The following is a 19150-nucleotide window of genomic DNA, read 5'->3' on the forward strand; positions in this document are numbered from 1 at the left end:
TAATGGTAGTATAAAAATCTGAAGTAAAACAGAAACTTTTTTGAGGGGTGGGGTTTGCCAGAAATCCATTTAAATGGAAAGGGTGGGAATTTTTCCAAATACCTTATCAGGCCACCACTGCAAATCTTCTCCTAGAGATACTGGACTTTGAACAGGTGTATTCTTCTTATCCAAGTTTGGCTCTCCTTCCTTGCTGGTGGAGCCCCTTTCATTATCAAATGAGGCTCCATCAAGCCACCTCCGTTCACGTAAACGTAAAACAGATTCACGTTCACGCAACAGCTCAGAGTCTCTCTCTAAGGGAAGAAGGAGAACTGGTATGCAATTGGGTCACACCAGTGGGATAAAAGTAAGCCACTCTCTAGTAAAGACCCTTCAGGATGCAACTAACAGCAGTTTATCTACTCACAAAAATTTAATGTAAATGTATATCTAAAAAGCCTGACATGCAACATTCAAAACATTAACTCTTTCAAGCGAAGGTATGCAAATTATAAACTAGTATTTTTAAGAACTATGTAGAGGCAGACATTTTTGAATTCCAACTACATGTGTTTAGAGCAGAATTACTTTATTTTAAACTGGATTTTTAAAATGGAGTTTAAAATTTGGGGCTTTCATTGAAAGTGCTTACCATAACTTTATTAAAGAATGTGCATAAATTAGAATTTCAACACATTAGACACATATGTAAACCAAACAAGAATATTTGTTAGAATGTCTTCAGTTATCAAAAAACAAAACAAAAACAAAAACAAAACCCTACACATACAAGGAAAAACACCTGAAATGGCTAAAATACAAATCCATTAACATTAACTACAAAAATTTTGATAATTCAAGCTCCCGTAATTTTACAGGCTGGATTTTCATGGTCTCACAAATTTTTGAGAAATCAGATAAGCCTCTTTTTTTTTTCTTTTAATAATCTTTACAGAAAGATTTCCATGCAAAAATGCTTCCCCTGCAATTGGCCTACAAACTCTCTAAAGCCAGTTTTGTTGTTTGGGGTTTGTTTTTGTTTTTCTGTTTGCTCATTACATTATTTTTTTAAGTAGGTAATCAAGATATACTTTCCAAACCTTGGATAATAAGGACTAGAAACAATAATATTAAATTGAACCATATGAAACTGCCACCCATGAAGGTCAGAAAATGGTCAAGTACCAGCAGTTCCACATGGTTCAAATAAAACGTAATGCCTACACAGAATGACCTACAGCAAAGCAAAAGGGAGAAATTTAAAACAAGTTATTTATGCTCAATACTGAATATTTGAAAATGCAATACTTGATATATTTAAGGCAGTGAAGTGTGGACTTATTTAAAACTTTTTAAAGCTATTACATAATATATTCAGTAACTAAAAGATCATCCAAGATTTGTAATTTTTAAGCTTTGCTTTTTAAGTACTAGATATTTGCAGCAAGGTCTTAATATACCATGGCATCTTTTCCAGTTTACTAATGATCAGTAAATAATATATAACTGATTCTTGTCTGTTATTTGAATCAAGTAGTTTTACATTCTGAAAATAAAAATACTGACTTAATAAAGTTAAAATGCAAGCTAAATCTGTATCAACATACACAGAAAGAATCTCACATTCGTAAATCTTTTAACTTCTACTATGTACTATACCTTTTAAGGATTTCAAACTTCTGAAAATAACATTTTAATAAGCTAATCATTTATATATATTATTGGTCAATCCCATTCAATCAAATTTTTTCATATTTTACTCTTCCATCTAACCAGGATTTAAAATGCAGAATAATCACTTTATTTTAATCAAATAAACTAATCAAATAAACTAAAGAGACTTGTTTTCTGAATGCTGCATGTCACTATAAAGTAGAATTCTGCTTTTAGTTCAGAATCCATATTCCTATAATTAAAAATATAGGTAGATAAGTCATAACCCTTGACAGGTATTCCACAGTGTAGATAAGATCATCTCTAAAGTAAAGTACTATATGTGGCTCTTCAAAATAAGAAATAACTAGTTTAATACCAAAAGCATTCAAAAACACTAATAAGTAATAATTTATTATTGTATAATTACAATAATATTAGAAATTCAGACACAGTGAATTCTATTGCTATCCCTCAATACAACCAGCCAATGATCACAAAGAAATAAATGCAAAATTACCTCGAGATGAGCCTAGTCTGGAAAGTGATGAACGACGAAAAGAAGGGTAACCAAAATAGCTAATGTCCTCAGAAAACATGGCATCCGCATCAATAATGACACTTGGGTGGGCAGAATGAATGTCAGCATCAAGAAGAGACATAAGATCCTCTATAAACAGAAACAAATATAAAGCAGATACAGAAAATATCTGTAGACCATTGAAAGGTTCTGAAAATTAAATCAGATAAAATGAGAAACTGACTACTGACATATCCTGAGAAAAAAAGTAGTAACTACCTAGAGAATAAAGTTAACATCATTAACAAAGATTTTAAGGAACATGAAATGCATGATTGCCACTTGAGCTACCTACTAAATACTCAAACAAAAAAAGATCTTTATTTAATGTATTATAACATCACAGAGATAATGCAGTCAAAAGTCTAAATGGAGTTTTTACATATTCAGTAATAAGGCATCAAAAAATTAACATTCTAGAGTCATCTGTCAGCCAGTGATAAAGCCACACACATACATCCATGTCTTTAATGGAATTAAACATAAGACTACTTACTGAACAAAAACATTTCCCCATTTTCCCTTAAAAGTATTTTAGACTCAAACTAAACATTACAGTGAGAAATATCTACCACTTTGGAAAAGAACTATCAGAAAATCCATTGTACTCTAAAATTCCATTCTGTAATCAAAAAACGTCTCTCTCTCCAGAGGTAAGAAAACAATGATGATCCACCAACCTCCAGGCAAGTAAGATTCACTGGCTGTATCATCCCCATCATCTCCATCTTCATCATCCCGGCTAAGTAAGTTATTTACAGCAAGGTTTACATCAAGATTTGTTCGCTGAAGTTCACGAATAATGACACTTCTGGATTTGCCTTGTAAAACGACTTGGGCCTGAAATTAAAAATTAGAGTGTTATGCTAATTCTCTTTTGCTTACATTTTTATCAAAATCAGCTTTTTAGGGGCAACTACAGAAAAGCAGTATTTCACAATCCATGCTATGAGTCATGACTACAGCCCAATATATTCAGTTAAACCTCAACTTTTGTTACTTTATATGAAGTGTTCTACAAGATCTATACCTGTGAAATCAGCTCCTCTGGAATGACAGATGCAGGAATAACTGGCTGGGGCTGACTGCCCAAAAGCCCAGATCCTCGATCGCGTCCAGTCCGAATAACTCGAGTCTGTCGGCGGGAATCTCGAGCTCCAGCTGACGACCTACCAGAAGACCCTCCTCCACTTCCACCAACTCCAGAACTCCATCGACTTCTAAACAGTAGAGAATTTAGAGAATTAGCATTTTAAACAATCTTTCTGAAAAGATCACCTTGTGTCTTATATTCATTCCCTTAAGTGAAGATAAAACTGTCTAATTGATACAGTGATTTTACAGTATTTTAATTGAACAAGGTAATATAACTGAGTCTTAAAACTATTTCAATTTTTTAAATGCTTACATGCAAATTCACTCTTTAGAAAGATATCTATAACATTTTTGCATCTTTTGGAATCATGTTTTAAAGCTCCACATTCCAATTATTTCTAGTCACAATTCTTGAACAAGTTTTAGGACACACCTTGCCTCACCTTTCATGTGAAAGACTCATCAGACATAACTATCAACAATGTGTTACACAAAAAAGTGTTATTTAGAGTTTAAGACTCACACTGCTATGCATGGAATAAAAACATTATTTGCAAAGATATTAGCCCATTAATATTACTACTATTAACTACCTTGACCAAAAAGAAGCTACTTTTAAAATAATCATTAATTTTTTCTTAACATGAGAAAACTTAGAAAGGGCATGTGACATTTCCATTTTCACTTTTTGCCCCCAACATGAGCATTAAGGATCTTCAAATCAACTAAGCTAGATAACCATAAACAATTGCTTTTCTACATTTAATCAGATCTTAAAGAAAATGTTCCCCCAAATCACATTAACCTTAGAAATCATGACAGTGCCAGAATCTTATTTTAAAAAATCTGAGTATAGTTGATGCCTCTTTAAAGTGAATCTAATACTTAGAGATCATTCAATCTAGAAGAAAGGCACTTTACTCGCAACTACTCATTATACTCATCTAAGGTTGATACCTTCAACCTCCCATTGCCAACAGATTTAGTTTAAATTTGATTTTCCAAGCCTTTTTTTCCATTGAAAATGTTTGACTATTAACCATAACAATTTTCAAATTAATATACAGCAAATACTTGATCTCTTCTCACTTAATTGGAAAGCCTAATCTGTCTAAATAAAAAAAAAAAACTCTTAAAAGTTTCCTCAGTAAAATGGAAAAAAAAAAAAAATCTCCAGAAAACCTGGCATCACCATGTTTGATGGCTTTCTGCCCTTGTTGATGTACTCTATCAATTGTTTATGTGGTATCTGTATCTACACCCTAAAAACTGCTCAAGATAATTTTAGAGAAAAACAATATTGTGCGTTCTCAGGGCTACAGTATGAACCATCAATTAATCTCAGCTATGTAACAGATTTCATAAATGTAATACTAACCCATCATTCACAGAGCAAGAGAATAACAAAGGAGCATTAAAAATACATTACAGTAACAAAAAGGAAATCAAGAAAATAATCCCATTTACAACAGCATCAAAACACACACACACACACACACACACACACACCTTAAGGATAAATCTAACCAAGGAGGTGAGATTTGTATAGGGAAAGCTACCAAATGTGCTAAGAAAATTTAAGGTAAACATCAATAAAAAACACACAAATCTCATGTTTGTGAATTGGAAGACTTAATATTGTTAAGATGTCCATTACTCAAAGCAATACATTCATTATAATCCCTATCAAAATCCCAATGGCATTTTTTACAAAAAACAGAAAAATTCATCCTAAAATTCACGTGGAGTCTTGAGAGACTCTCAAGAGCCAACACAATTTTGAAAAAGACAAAATTCTAAAAAAAAAAAAAAAAAAAAGAAAAGAAAAGAAAAGAAGAAGAAGAAGACAAAATTCTAGAGAACTCACACTTTGTGATTTTGAAACATTATTACAGAACTACTATAATTAAAACAGTGTGGTACTGGGATAAAGACAAACCAATGGAACAGAACAGAGTGCCCAGAAATAAGATCCTGCATATGTGGTCAAATGATCTTTGACTAGGGTGCCAAAACCACTCATTAGGGAAAGGACAGTGTCTTCAACAAATGATACTGGGAAAATTAGACATCTATATGCAAAAGAATAAAACTGGACTTTTATATTATGCAACATGCAACAATTAATTTAAAATTATTAAAGACCTAAACATACAACCTAAAACTAAAATTCCTATTAGAAAATATAGAGGAAAAGCTTCATGACGTTAGACCTGGCATTGATCTCTTAGATATGACACCAAAAGCACAAGCACTAAAAGCAAAAATAGACAAAATGAACTATATCAAACATAAAAACCTTTGAGCTGCAAAGGACATAATCAACAGAGTGAAAAGGCAATCTACAAATGGGAGAAAATATCTGCAAATCATATATGTGATCATGGGTTAATACTCAGAATATAGAGAGAGCTCCTACACTCAACAACAACAACAACAAACAATTAAAAAATGGGTAAAGGATGTGAATAAACATTTCTCCAAAGTTGATATACACAAATGGCTAACAAGGGATGCCTGGGTGGCTGAGTCTTTTAAGCCTATCTGCCTTTGGCTCAGATCATGACCCCAGGGTCCTCGGATTGAGTCCAGCATTGGGCTCCCTACTCAGCGGAGAGTTTGCTTCTCTCCTTTCCCCTCTTCCATTCCCCCTGTTCGTTCTCTCTCTCTTTCTCTCTCCCTCGCAAATAATTAAAATCTTTAAAAAAAAAAATGGCCAACAAGCATATGAAAAGATGTTTAATATCACTAATCATCAGAACCAAGTAAAATATCCCCTTATCTCCATTAGGATGGCTATTGAAACAAAAACAAAAATTAGAAAATTAAAATTTAAGTGTTAACAGCAAGGATGTTTACAAATGGGAGCATTCATGTACTGGTAGGGCTGCAAAATAGTACAATGCTATGAAATACAGTATAGAGGTTCATCAAAAATTAAAAATAGAACTATCATGTAACCCACATAAGCCCACTTCTGGATACATATGCAAAAGAGCTGAAAACAGTCTCAAGAGATATCTGCATACCCACATTTACAGTAGCCAAGAGGTGGAAGCAACCAGATGTCCATCAAATGAATGGATAAACAAAACGTAGTATCTAAGTACATTGGAATATTACTCAGCCTTAAAAGAAAGAAATTCTGTCACATGCTACAACATAGCTGAACCTTAAAGACATTATGCTGGTGAATGAAGCCAGTCAGTCACAAAGAGAAAAAAACCGTATGATTCCATTTAAATGAGATCTCTAAAGCAGTCAAATTCATAGACACAGAAAACAGAATGGCAGTTCCCCGGGGCTAAGGAGAGGGGATAAATGCGGTAAGAATGGTATAAAGTTTCAGTTTTGCAAAATGAAAAAGTTCCGGAGATCTGTTTCACAACAATGTGAATATAGTTAATATTACTGAACTGTACACTTAAAAATGACGAAGGCAGTGAATTTTGTTATGTGTTTTATACCTTGGTTTTAAAAATTAAGTCATGTGTTATCAAAGAAAGCAATATTCTAAAAAGTACTTATTTTCAAGTTATATGCATTGTAACAAATATGCAATAGAAAATAATATAGGATCAATGAAACAAGTATTCAAATCAAATATTAAATCAGCATTTCTACTTCATGGTTTCCTAGAAAAATGAAGTATATAATTCAGGTAGAACTACTTTTGAAATTTTTAAACATTTTTAAAATTTTAAATTTTGAAATTTTTAAACATTCATGGTTTCCTAGAAAAATGAAGTATATAATTCAGGTAGAACTACTTTTGAAATTTTTAAACATTCAAATCTAAATATATTATTTCAACTTGGTAACAGGGAGAGACATACTAAAGAATCTTAAAAAAGATATAATTAGGGTGACAGTATGTCCCAGTTTGCTTGAGATATTGCCGGTTTAAGCCTACTATCAGAGCCTAATTATTAATTTCATTCCAAAATGTCCTAGTTTATAACTTATTTCCACCAAGGAATGCATACCATTTTCCCAAGTAAATAATGCTAGAAACCTAATCAGATATACTATCCAAATATATATACTCCTGGGCAGACCTTACAGTTATCGTAAACTCAAATCTCCATGAAGATTGCAAAAATAAGTGAAGTTAAGATAACAGGGAAGAATGGAGAGAATCAGTTCACCAAAAATACCCAAATTCACTGCTGGATTTATCCATCAAAACACCAATGGCTACCAATTTGCAATCTCTGCTATACAAACCCTCAACTGAGATTAGCCTAAAAGACATTTGTCAAAATATCTCTGCTTTGCCCATTAATCTGTTACCAAAGAGGATACCATGTTTCCCCACTCATACCCACTGTACAGTGTTTCTTCTATCACAATCCAAACAACCTACCAGTCTCCCTACTTCAATTGCTCCTTAACATTCCTTCCTCTAATCAACTCACTATATAAAGAGAAGAATATATTGAACTAAGTACACATTAAGAGAGATTTAGTAGTGGTCAAAAAAGATACTATGGGAATGGGTGATTCGTTTTACCTGTAATTTTAGTGAGCTATGTAAATTTTCACATTAAACTCAAAAGTCCTGGGAAAACCAGTTTCTACTACATGTACTTTGCTCATCAAAATTAAGTCTTAACCATAAGTCTGGCTGGTTGGTGAACAAAAAATACACACACACACACACACACACGTATCATCAAAAATAAGGCAAACTGAAAAACTATCACAATCAAGAGGAGACTAAGGAGAAACAATGACTGAATGTAATGTGATATCCTGGATGGGATCCTGGAACAGAAAAAAAGACAACAGGAGAAAACTAAGGAAATATGAATAACTTTCAGCCTCAGTCAATAATAATGTATCAATATACATTAATTATAAAAAATTTACTATACCAGTTTAAACATGTAACAGTAGAAACTGGGTGTGGAGTACATGAGAATTCTCAGTATTCTATTTGTAATTTTTCTGTCAATCTAAAGCTGTCTTTTTTTTTTTTTTTTAAGATTTATTTATTCATAGACACAGAGAGAGAGAGGCAGAGACACAGGCAGAGGGAGAAGCAGGCTCCACGCAGGGAGCCCGATGTGGGACTCGATCCCGGGTCTCCAGGATCACACCCCAGGCTGCAGGCAGCACCAAACCGCTGCGCCATCGGGGCTGCCCTAAAGCTGTCTTAAAATAAAAAGTTTATTTAAAAGAGTATATACACACAGACGTACACATACTATATGAGTGGTATGTAGCCTGATATATACATTTGTTTCTGTGAAAATATCAATTAGTTCCAACACGTAAGTCAAAATATTCACATAAAGATCCAGAACTGCAGCTTTTTGGGGACAAAAAAGAAAAAAAGGGTTGGGGTGAAGGGCACCTGGCTGGTTCAGTCAGTAGAGCATGTGACCCTCAATCTCAAGGTTATGGGTGTAAGCCCCACATTGAACATAAAGTATACTAAAAAAAAAAAAAAAAAAAAAAAAGGTGGGGGTGAGGTATGGAAGTTTGCATTTGGCAACAATGGCTCTGTATTCTCCGGTGGTAATAATCAGCTGCCTTCTTTAAAAAGGGCCATCCACTTAGTGTGTCACAGCCCTACTACATACTGTCTTACCCACCTAGCCAGCTTCAACTATTTATAATTATAGTGACCTCCTTGGCTTTCACATTCCAAATACAGCGCTATTAGCTCAGATGAAGACTCCAAAAGAAACATGGTAGCTCAAATGAACAAAAAGCAGCTTATATCTATTATCTATTATATCCAGTGACAATAAACAGAATAAAGAGACTTTAAATACTAATATCTCAGGGATCCCTGGGTGGCTCAGCGGTTTAGCGCCCGCCTTTGGCCCAGGGCGCAGTCCTGGAGTCCTGGGATCAAGTCCCGAGTCGGGCTCCCGGCATGGAGCCTGCTTCTCCCCCTCTGCCTGTGTCTCTGCCTCTCTCTCTCTCTCTAGGTCTATCATGAATAAATAAATAAAAATCTTAAAAAAAAATACTAATATCTCCATTTTAAACTTACTATTGAAAAAAATAAATAAATAAACTTACTATTGAGCACAATTAACTCTCTTCCCCAAGTAAATCTGTTGTTCTACCCTTAACTTGGCCTGAAATGAGTTTAACAAAAATACCTAGGAGATTTTTGAAAAATCTTCCAGGATAAATTTGAGTAATTATGAAAGGAATGAACAGGAGCAACTAGAAATGTTTAACAAAAAAACATCTGCTGACAGTGAAAAAGCCAAAGGGAAAAATATTAAAAGTCCCATAAATTTTGTCTGCTATGTATTCAAAATAAATGATCAATTATCAACGATCTATGCTGATGGAAAAGAAAACTCAATTATTCCAAAATCTTTCAAATGCAGTTCTCAAATACAGAGACTGATTCATAATCCAAAGAGAGCAAGCCTCGACTCTGAAGGAAGAGAATAGGGGACCATGGTCTATATAGGGATGGTCTCTTTCATATTTGACTGTTTTGGTAAATCTGTGGATAAGAATCCCCTCTGGAGTCTCAAGATCTGCCTGTCCTAGATTTTCTATTACATGTGAAAAATTGCAAGTTTCTTTAAAATTCATTGTAATCAACATAGAAAGATGAAAAAAACACCCACTATGTACTCATGAGGGAAATAATGTACCATAAAGGAAAATACTTTTGACTCTATAAAATTTCTTAATTTACAAAATAACTTCATCATAAAAAATAACTTCATCATAATTTCACCATCAACAAACTGAGATTTTCATAGAGGATAAGAGAAACAATCAATCCTTAAGTGCTTATGCTTTGTGGACATCTGCAAAACCAAATAAAGGTAAACAAACAACTGGCAATCACTTAGTGGGCACTGTGACATTTCTGACATTTCTCAATACTGCAATTCATGAATCAAATGCCAAAGAAAGCTCATGCAGTTTGTTCTGGGGCATGTACGTGGATAAGAGAACAAGGCACAGAAAAACATGGGTACACAAAGTGGTGTGGGCAAGGATGTGTAAGGGGGACTCAAAAATTGCTTCTCTCTGCATTTTTAAAAAAGTCTTAAGATTAGCCCTAATCTTCTTTGGAGTAGATTTACAGAGGTTTTCTTCAAGATCAAATGTATTATAGTTTATTATTACCTTTGTTACATATTTTATTAGCATTAAAATCATAAAATTCCATTGCTATATTTCAATCATTCTATAATTGGTTATATCCAAGTTTTATTTATAAAGAGAACTCAAATCTAAGGCAATTTGAGCAACATAATCAATCATAATGAATTATAAACTATAGAATAAAATATCCATGAAACCATAATGATATAAATAACTGAAAAGAAACAGAATAGACAGAATAAGAAAACAGAATAAACAGAATAAATAAACAGAATAAGAAATAAATGGACAAAAAAAAAAAAAGAAAGAAAGAAATGGACAAGGAGGAAAAATTCTTCCTTATGGTCGAATTCCAATTAGTAAGTGTAAGAGGAATGATGGAAATTTAAAAAGGTAACCACTTGGCCAACCCACAGAAATAATTAAGGCAAAAAATCATCAGTGGATGCTAAAATCAAGCATAAAAATAAGAAACTTAAAAAAAAAAAAAGATACTTACATAGTCAAAGTATCTCCCCACAGTATATATTATTAATTACAAAGGAGAAAATAGTAACTTTATAGATGAGAAACCTGGCAAACACCATCTTATCTAACTAATCAAGGACAATCTCATCACCAGATGTGACATATCAACATCATGTGCCTTCTGATATGATGCAGTGTGAAGGGCACATCACCACTTCTGTGGTTTTCTTGCCAAAAATGCATCACCTGTGATCTCCATCAAAATCCCAGCAAATTATTTTGTGGATACCAACAAACTGATTCTAAAGTTTCTATGGAGGGGGAAAAAGACCCAGAAGAGCCAACACAACACTGAAGAACAAAGCTAAAGGACTGATACTACCCAACCTCAAGGCTCATTATAAAGTGACGTTATCAAAACAGTGTGCTATTGACAAAAACAACACGAAAACAAATAGATCAAAAGAACAGAATACATTGCCTAGAAACAGACCCCCTCATAAATATGGTCAACTGATCCTTAGATCTAAGGAGAAAAGGTAATACAATGGAACAAAGAGTCTCTTCAACAAATGGTATTGGAACAAATGGACATCCATATACAAAAAAAAAAAGAAAAAAATAATCTATACATAAGACCTTATACCCTTCACAAAAATTAACTCAAAATGGATTATACACTTAAATGTAAACTGCAAAACTATAAAACTCTTAGAAGATAAACACCTCAGAAAATCTAGATGACCTTGGGTATGGCAATGACTTTAAGACAGGACACCAATGGCACAATGAAAAAAATAACTGATTAAATGGACCTTATTAAAATTAAGACTATCTGCTCTGTAAAAGACACTGTCAAGAGAATGAGAAGACATGCCATGGACTGTGAGAAAATATTTGCAAAAGACATATCTTATAAAGGACTACTATCCTAAATTACAAAGAACTCTTAAAACTCAAAAAAAAAAAAAAAGAAAGAAAAAGAAAAAAAAGATAAAAATGGGCCAAAGACCTTAACAGAGACCTCACCAGAGAAAATGAACAGAGAGCAAGTGAGCATATAGAAGACGTTTCACATCATATATCACTAGGGAAATGCAACCTGAAACAATGAGATACCACTACACACCTATGAGAACGGCCAATATCCAGAACACTGACACCACCAATTGCTATTGAGCATGTGGAGCAATAAGAACTCTCACTCACTGCTGGTGGGAAAACAAAATGGTACAGCCACTTTGGAAAACAGTAGCTGGTTTCTTACAAAATTAAACATACTCTTAACATGTTCCAGCAATTGTGCTCTTTAGTATTAGGAATTGAAAACTTATCCACAAAAATTCCTGCACACAATGTTTCATTAGCAGTTTTATTTATAATTGCCAAAACTTGGAAGCAACCAAGATGTCCTTCAATAAGTGAATGCATAAATAACCTGCAGCACATCCAGACAATGGAATATTATTCAGCACTAAAAAGAAACAAGCTATCAAGCCATGAGAAGACATGGCAGAAACTTAAATTGCCTATTACTAAGTGAAAGAAGCCAATTTGAAAGGCTACATACCTTATGATTCCAACTATACAATATTCTGGAAAACACAAAACTACAGAAACAGTAATAATATCTGTCATTGCCAGGGACTGTGGGGGAGAGAAGGATAAATAGGCAGAGCACAGACAATTTTTAAGGAAATGAAATTACTGTTTGTCACTATAATGGAGAATATATGTCATTATACATTTGTCCAAACCCACAGTACATCTATTGTGAACCCTAATGGGAACCATGACTCTGGGTGATAATGATTTATCAACGTAGTTTCATCAGTTTAAATAAATGGATTGCTCAGGTGGGAGATGTTGGTAATACGAGACTATACATGTGTAGAGACAGGGAATATATGGGAAATTTCAGTATCTTTCTCCCATTTTAGCTGTGAACCTGAAAACCACTCTTAAAGGTCAAATTACTTCAGTCATATACTTTAAGAACAACAAAAAAAGGTCAAATTGTTTCAAAATAAAAATTTTAATTTAAAAATCAATACAGAGTACAAATTACTTAACAATGCCACTACATAAATGGATAAACTACAACAGGGATCAGGAATCTTTTTTGTAAAGAACAGTATTTACTATTTTGTGAGCTAAAGTCTTTGTTGAGACTACTCATCTCTGTCATCCTAGCACAAAGCAGCCACAGAAAGTAAAAGTATCAAGCATGCCCGTATTTCAATAAAAACAAGGAGGGAATGGATTTAGGCTATAGGCTCTAGTTTGCTGACCCTGCAATTAAAATTTTTAAAGAAATTATAGTGTGACATGGTGTAATACATAATAATTCTTTCTTAAGTAAATATAGTCAAACTTTTTCCAGATTTATCAAATGAAATGAAAATTTCATTTGTTATTACATACCATTTTCATGAATTTTCAGAATTCCTTGTCAGAATTGTCACACACTGCTATGTTTGTTGTGTGCATATGACCATTAAAAGGAGATACTTAATATTTTAATAAAGACCAGAACTGTGTTTCCTATTAGTAGTTCTAGCACAGAATGAGCTAAATAAAGGATGTACTCCACTAAATGACCTTCCTCTGACCTCAAAATAAACTTAGTTCAGCATAAAAACAAAAAAGGCAAAGAAAAAAATAAGAATTTGGAGCTCTCAATTTGCAAAGCTAACTTTATCTAGAAACTCACAGTCTCAAAATATTTTTAAAATATTTAGGGATGCCAAGGTGGCTCAGTGGTTGAGCATCTGCTTTTGGCTCAGAGTATGATCCAGGGATCCGGGATCAAGTCCCACATCGGGCTCTTTGCAAGGAGCCTGCTTCTCCCTCTGCCTGTGTGTGTCTCTGTCTCTCTCATGAATAAATAAATAAATCTTTAAAAATATATTTATTTAAAACCTTCCTCTTCCCCTTACTATAGTTTGAAACAATTTAAATTGCTTCTAGTTCTATTTCTAGCTTTTGAACACATTTGCTGACTTGACTGATTTGGTGTTATCTAATCATTCATTAGGTAATTTCAGAAAATCTAGGTATTCAAGAATCATCTTGTAAAATCATCTGGCTTAGAATTTGTATGTGATTTCTTTAATATGATAGCTTATCAACTTTAGATAAAACAAGAGTTGATTATCTAGTTTAGAGGTATGCATTTTATAAATAATTTAAAAATAAAAAGGTACAAACGTTATAAAATAAGTCATAAGGATATAATGTACAACATGGACAACATGGTGACTAGAGTAAATAACATGTATTGCATATTTGAAAGTTGCTAAAAGAGTAGATCTTAGAAGTCCTCATCACAAGAAAAAAAATTTTGTAACTATGTATATATAGTGATGGGTGTTATCTAGACTTATTGTGGTGATAATTTCACAATACATAAATATCAAATCATTATGCTATACATCTGAAACTAATATGTTGTATGTCAATTGTATCTTGATTTAAAAAATAAAAATAACTTTGGGCACCTGGATGGTTTAGTTGGTTGACTGTCAGACTCTTGGTTTTGGCTCAGGTCATGATCTATTTCAGGGTCCTGGTATTGATAGAGCCATATGTTGAGCTAGCTCCCTGCTCATCAAGGAGTCTCCTTGTCTCCCCCCTCCAAACCTTCCCCCTACTTGCATGCTCTCTTTCTAGAAATAAATAAATCTTTAAAAAATAAAAATAACCTAATTAAAGGCTGTCAGGCTTAGTTACATGATTTTCAAGCCTCACTAAATTAATTCAAAAAGAACTACCAGATTTAGAACCTAGAAAGAAATGTTAAATTTTTTAACCATGAAATTAGCACAAAAAAAGACCAAAGTCTGCATCACTGAAAAACTGAAATAACATAAACTACATGGTAAGTGATGTAATAAACACATCTCAACATTAGACACTTTTAAAAGGTCAAGAGTCTGGGTTAATTGTAATTAGCCTGCATGGGTTATTTTTATCACAGTGTTTCCCATGAGCAACAGAACGCCTGCCCAAAGAGTTCAGGAGTTTCCTCACTGCACTGTTAGATAACACTGAAGACAATCTCAAAGTGAGAGCACTAACAGCACCAGCCCAGACCAGAGGGGGCCATCACCTGGCCACAACTTACCCCAGGGTGTTGCCTGCCAGCCTGCCCAGAGTCTCAGAACCTGAGAGAAACCATGGGGAGTCATTTGTCCTTCCAGGCCTCGATGTCCTCCCTGCCCCCGAGTTGCTGTTCAACTTTGACCTGGGAAAGAAACAGGAGGCACAACAGTCAAGGAACAGTCCTGAACACTAGCTTGGTACAAGCCCAGGACTCCAGGCTGCACTGCTCTGGGAGCGACTGTGGTAAAATACCAGCCTCACTCTTCTCCAACTGCTCCTCTTGGAATCTCCTTCTGGAATGTGTACTTCCCATCAAAGAGCAAGCCTAACAACTGACAGCCTCCTACCAATCCAGCATTCCCTCCAGGCTGAAAGCGTTTTCATGGATTAGCTGCAAATTAATTGTTCTCTAGATTTTTTAAAGTAATCACGTTTTCCTTAAAGAGGCAGGCAACTGAAATTCATCGTACATGATCCAACAACACTTTTTTTTTTAAGTTATTTTATTTATTCATGAGAGACAGAGAGAGTCAGAGACATAGGCAGAGTGAGAAGCAGGCTCCCTGCAGGGAGCCCGAAGTGGGACTCGATCCCCAGACCCGGAATCATGCCCTTAGCCGAAGGCTGATGCTCAACCACTGAGCCACCCAGGCGTCCCCCAACAACACTTTTTATACATTATCATTCATATAGACCACAATTTTAAAGACTCTTGTCAATTTCAAACTCAGTTACTTGATTTGGAAATATTAAAAAGGAAAAAACATGAGGTGCCTCACTGGCTCAGTCAGTAGAGCATGCAACTCAATCTGGTGGTCGTGAGTTCAAGACTCACACTGGGTAGAGATATTACTTTAAAGAGGTGGAGACAGGGGCCTGGTTGGCTCAGCCAGTAGAGCATGTGACTCTTGATCTCAGGGTTCTAAGTTCAAGCCCCACACTGGGTGCAGAGATTACTTAAAAATAAAATCTTGGGGGGGGGGGAGGTAATCTAAAAAGTCATATTCAACCAAAGAATAGATCTGACCTGGAACCTACCATACCATTTCCCTGGTAACCTATTTCTGTTAACTGACAAACTTCTCTGCTATTTTCAATACTAATAATTTATTAATCACTGCTTACAGAAAAATTAAAATCAAACTACAAGATAACCATTTCACTATCTTAAAACTTAAAACTTGAAGGCTATTAACATCAAAATAGGTTTACTATAATACCTTTTAAGAGCTAAATACTTATCAAATAAAAAGGGCATTAATGTCTTACCCATCGTTATTATCAGGTTTGCCCAATTCCAATCTGTCTGGCTGTACTGAAAAACCGATCCTGCAAACTCTACCATCCTAAAAGAAAGAAAATAGAAGAAATCACCAAACTAATACTGTGTATTAAAATATGAATTTATTCAATAAACAGATTATGTCCCCATCATTGTCAATTCAGAATACAAATAAGCTTTTCGGAAGGCACTTGTGCCTCACGTGGGGAAGTATGTTTTACATACAATTACGGACCCAGTAAAAATAATTTAAAGTATCTCTAACAGAATTCAGAGTAAGGAAATAACTGGGTATCAGGAACTTCTTCATTACTATGGTTTCAAGCTGTTGTAAATCACTTAAGCTTTCTCTGAGCCAGAGAATGTACACAATAAGGAAATGGAACTGAGTGATCTCTACAATAACTCTTGCAAGAAACTTCTATTTTGCCTGGTTAAAAAAGAAACATGATAATGCATGACTGTATTTTAAGTTCCTTTTCATTTCTGTATCTTACAGTAAACAATTTACCTCAAGAAGAAAGGCAGCATGATTTGGTCCTACCACACACTGTTTGATAGTAGCCTGTTCCAATACATTCAAAGGGGGGTGGCTAAGGAATAAAAAACATCAAGCAAAATTAGTTTTAAAATGGCAAATACATTCTAGGGCTGGTTGGTTTTTATCTGATTAATCAAAGTAATAAATAGCTGGCAAAACCTGTTTTCAAAAATATTTATATATTATAGTAAGTAATACTTGAGAAATAATAATTATGATAGCCTTAAAAAGTTATTATATGTCCTTGCATGCCAGACTTTTTAAAAATCAGTATGAATAGAACCTGTAATTCAAACGAACCTGACTCATAAAAGTTGATAGATTAAAGCTTCTGCCTAAATGTGAGTTTTTTCCTAATAAAGAAAAACTGCTCTTTTCAGAAAATTTAAAATATCTTAAAACTCTTACCTGTTTAAATTATATTTGTTCAGTTTTTCTGAAACTTCCCGCAACCTTTAAAAAAAAACCAAAATATGAATAAACCACATGTACAAATTATTTTTAAACAAAATAGTTCTGATAGGTACTTGTATCATTATTTAGTGATTTCTAATGGTAGTATACAAAAAATCTGCTATGGCAATTATGTTTTTTATATTATCTTTCATTTTTGTCCCAAAAAAAGATCCATGGTCAACTCTATAATTAATTCCCTTCCCTTACCACCTCATTAGCAATTTTGATAATTATATTAATCCCATTTTACAGATGAGGAAACTAAGGTTCCCATCATTTGTAATACAAAATGTGGCAACACAGCTGGTACCTGAGCTAGCATCAATGGAAGTCACTTGTTAAACACTTTGCTATAAACGTCAAAAGAGATCCTTAAATGTACATCATAAAATGATGATATTGGGGTAATATATATCTACTAAGAATTTAACATAATGAGGCAGGAACAGCCTGAAAGCCTTACTGACTTAAGACACAGTCTCAAAAAAAAAAAAAAAAAAAAAGACACAGTCTCAAGTTCCTAAAGGGCCTCTGACACAAAATTGTACAAATTAAAACTTCTATGTCTGTATCTATAAAACAAGGATAACACCTTCCCCATTTTTTTTAATCTTCCCCATTTCTAAGAGTACCAAATATACTTCAAAAAATCTTAAAGAGCTACATAACTAAAAGATAACCATTCATATTTTCTATTATGATTTTGCTGTTTATCTCAAGAAAATGGGTGAGTTAATAAAAAATATTGTAAAAAATATTGTAATACTCATTTAAACTACACACTTTTATCAACTTAAGGAAGTCATTTTATAATGTAAAGATGTTGGGACACCTGGGGTAGCTCTGTCTGTTAAGAGTCTGCCTTCAGGTCAGATCCTGATCTCAGGGTCCTGGGAACAAGCTCCGTGTCTGGCTCTCTGCTCCTTGGGGAATCTGCTTCTCCCGGATCTCTCTCTTGCTCTCTCTCGCTCTTGCACTTGCTCTCACTCTCAAATAAATAAATTAAAAAAAAAAACGGGGCAGCCCCCGTGGCGCAGCGGTTCAGTGCCGCCTGCAGCCTGGGGTGTGATCCTGGAGACCCAGGATCGAGTCCCACGTCAGGCTCCCTGCATGGAGCCTGCTTCTCCCTCTGTGTCTCTGCCTCTCTCTCTCTCTCTCTGCCTCTATGAATAAATAAACAAACAAACAAATAAATAAATAAATAAATCTTTTTTAAAAATCTTTTTTTTTCCTTAAAAAAAATCTTTAAAAAAAAAACGGCTTATAATGTAAAGATGTAAACAAATATAGAGACCGTAAGAGTTTGATTCTATCAAGTTACCAAAACAACTGCCTGGTTTTTCAAATTTTTTTTCATAAATGACTCTTTAAACAGAATTTTAGAAAGCAACAGAAAAAAATTAAAACATGTCAATAGGAAATCCCATGAATTTTGCTTTCTGAAAAGTGGCAAAAATACCTGAAGTCTAATTTCAATCATTTGTATTAACAGATGAAAGTGGTGTGTGTGTGTGTGTGTGTGTGTGTGTGTATGTATACCTCCAAAATAAATCACAGCTTAAAGCCAGTTTAGGATTCAAAGCTGTCACAAATCATGTATTATATATGCAAATGATCTAATGATTTCAATAAGAGATTCTAGTAGGGCTAAACTCTCAACTTTATCCTACAAATTCTATCCTCTATTTAATGCTGAGGAGCATCTTTCAAACACACCAACATATATATGGTTACTTTCCAATTCTGAATCTTACTCCTAAGCAAGAATAACTTTCAAATGATGCTATACTTAATTTCTCTCCCACTCACTTTATCCTCACTCCCAAAGAACAGCACCTGATGTGTGAACAAGCCCCCAATAAAATACATTTTCATTTTTGTTGCCTAGTGTTGT

At 34.1% G+C, this 19150-nt stretch overlaps 1 protein-coding gene and 1 long non-coding RNA gene across 20 annotated transcripts in view; one reads left to right on the top strand and one right to left on the bottom strand.

Annotated features, from left to right (window-relative positions):
- LOC144283123 (uncharacterized) overlaps positions 1–19150 on the top strand; it is a 179093-nt gene that overhangs the window by 123635 nt on the left and 36308 nt on the right. The window contains exon 7 of one of the 14 annotated variants that reach the window (XR_013351459.1): positions 2867–3445. The exons of the other annotated variants lie outside the window; for them this stretch is intronic. This is a non-coding gene — a long non-coding RNA (uncharacterized LOC144283123). Of the gene's footprint in view, positions 1–2866; positions 3446–19150 lie in introns of those variants that run through there. 14 annotated transcript variants of the gene reach the window in all.
- The window catches only part of UBR5 (ubiquitin protein ligase E3 component n-recognin 5), a 135297-nt gene that overhangs the window by 74028 nt on the left and 42119 nt on the right, over positions 1–19150 (bottom strand). For 4 of the 6 annotated variants that reach the window (XM_077846825.1, XM_077846829.1, XM_077846826.1 and 1 more), the window contains exons 2-9: positions 17209–17253; positions 16771–16852; positions 16247–16323; positions 15000–15119; positions 3246–3435; positions 2896–3055; positions 2156–2305; positions 103–314 (exon numbers count right to left, since the gene is read on the bottom strand). In XM_077846825.1, the coding sequence (XP_077702951.1) occupies positions 103–314; positions 2156–2305; positions 2896–3055; positions 3246–3435; positions 15000–15119; positions 16247–16323; positions 16771–16852; positions 17209–17253 (1036 nt within the window). The remainder of the gene's footprint in view (positions 1–102; positions 315–2155; positions 2306–2895; positions 3056–3245; positions 3436–14999; positions 15120–16246; positions 16324–16770; positions 16853–17208; positions 17254–19150) is intronic. The other 2 variants (XM_077846828.1, XM_077846827.1) reach the window with 1 other exon arrangement.

The sequence above is a fragment of the Canis aureus genome, chromosome 14 (assembly GCF_053574225.1).
Source record: "Canis aureus isolate CA01 chromosome 14, VMU_Caureus_v.1.0, whole genome shotgun sequence".
Taxonomy (NCBI): domain Eukaryota; kingdom Metazoa; phylum Chordata; class Mammalia; order Carnivora; family Canidae; genus Canis; species Canis aureus.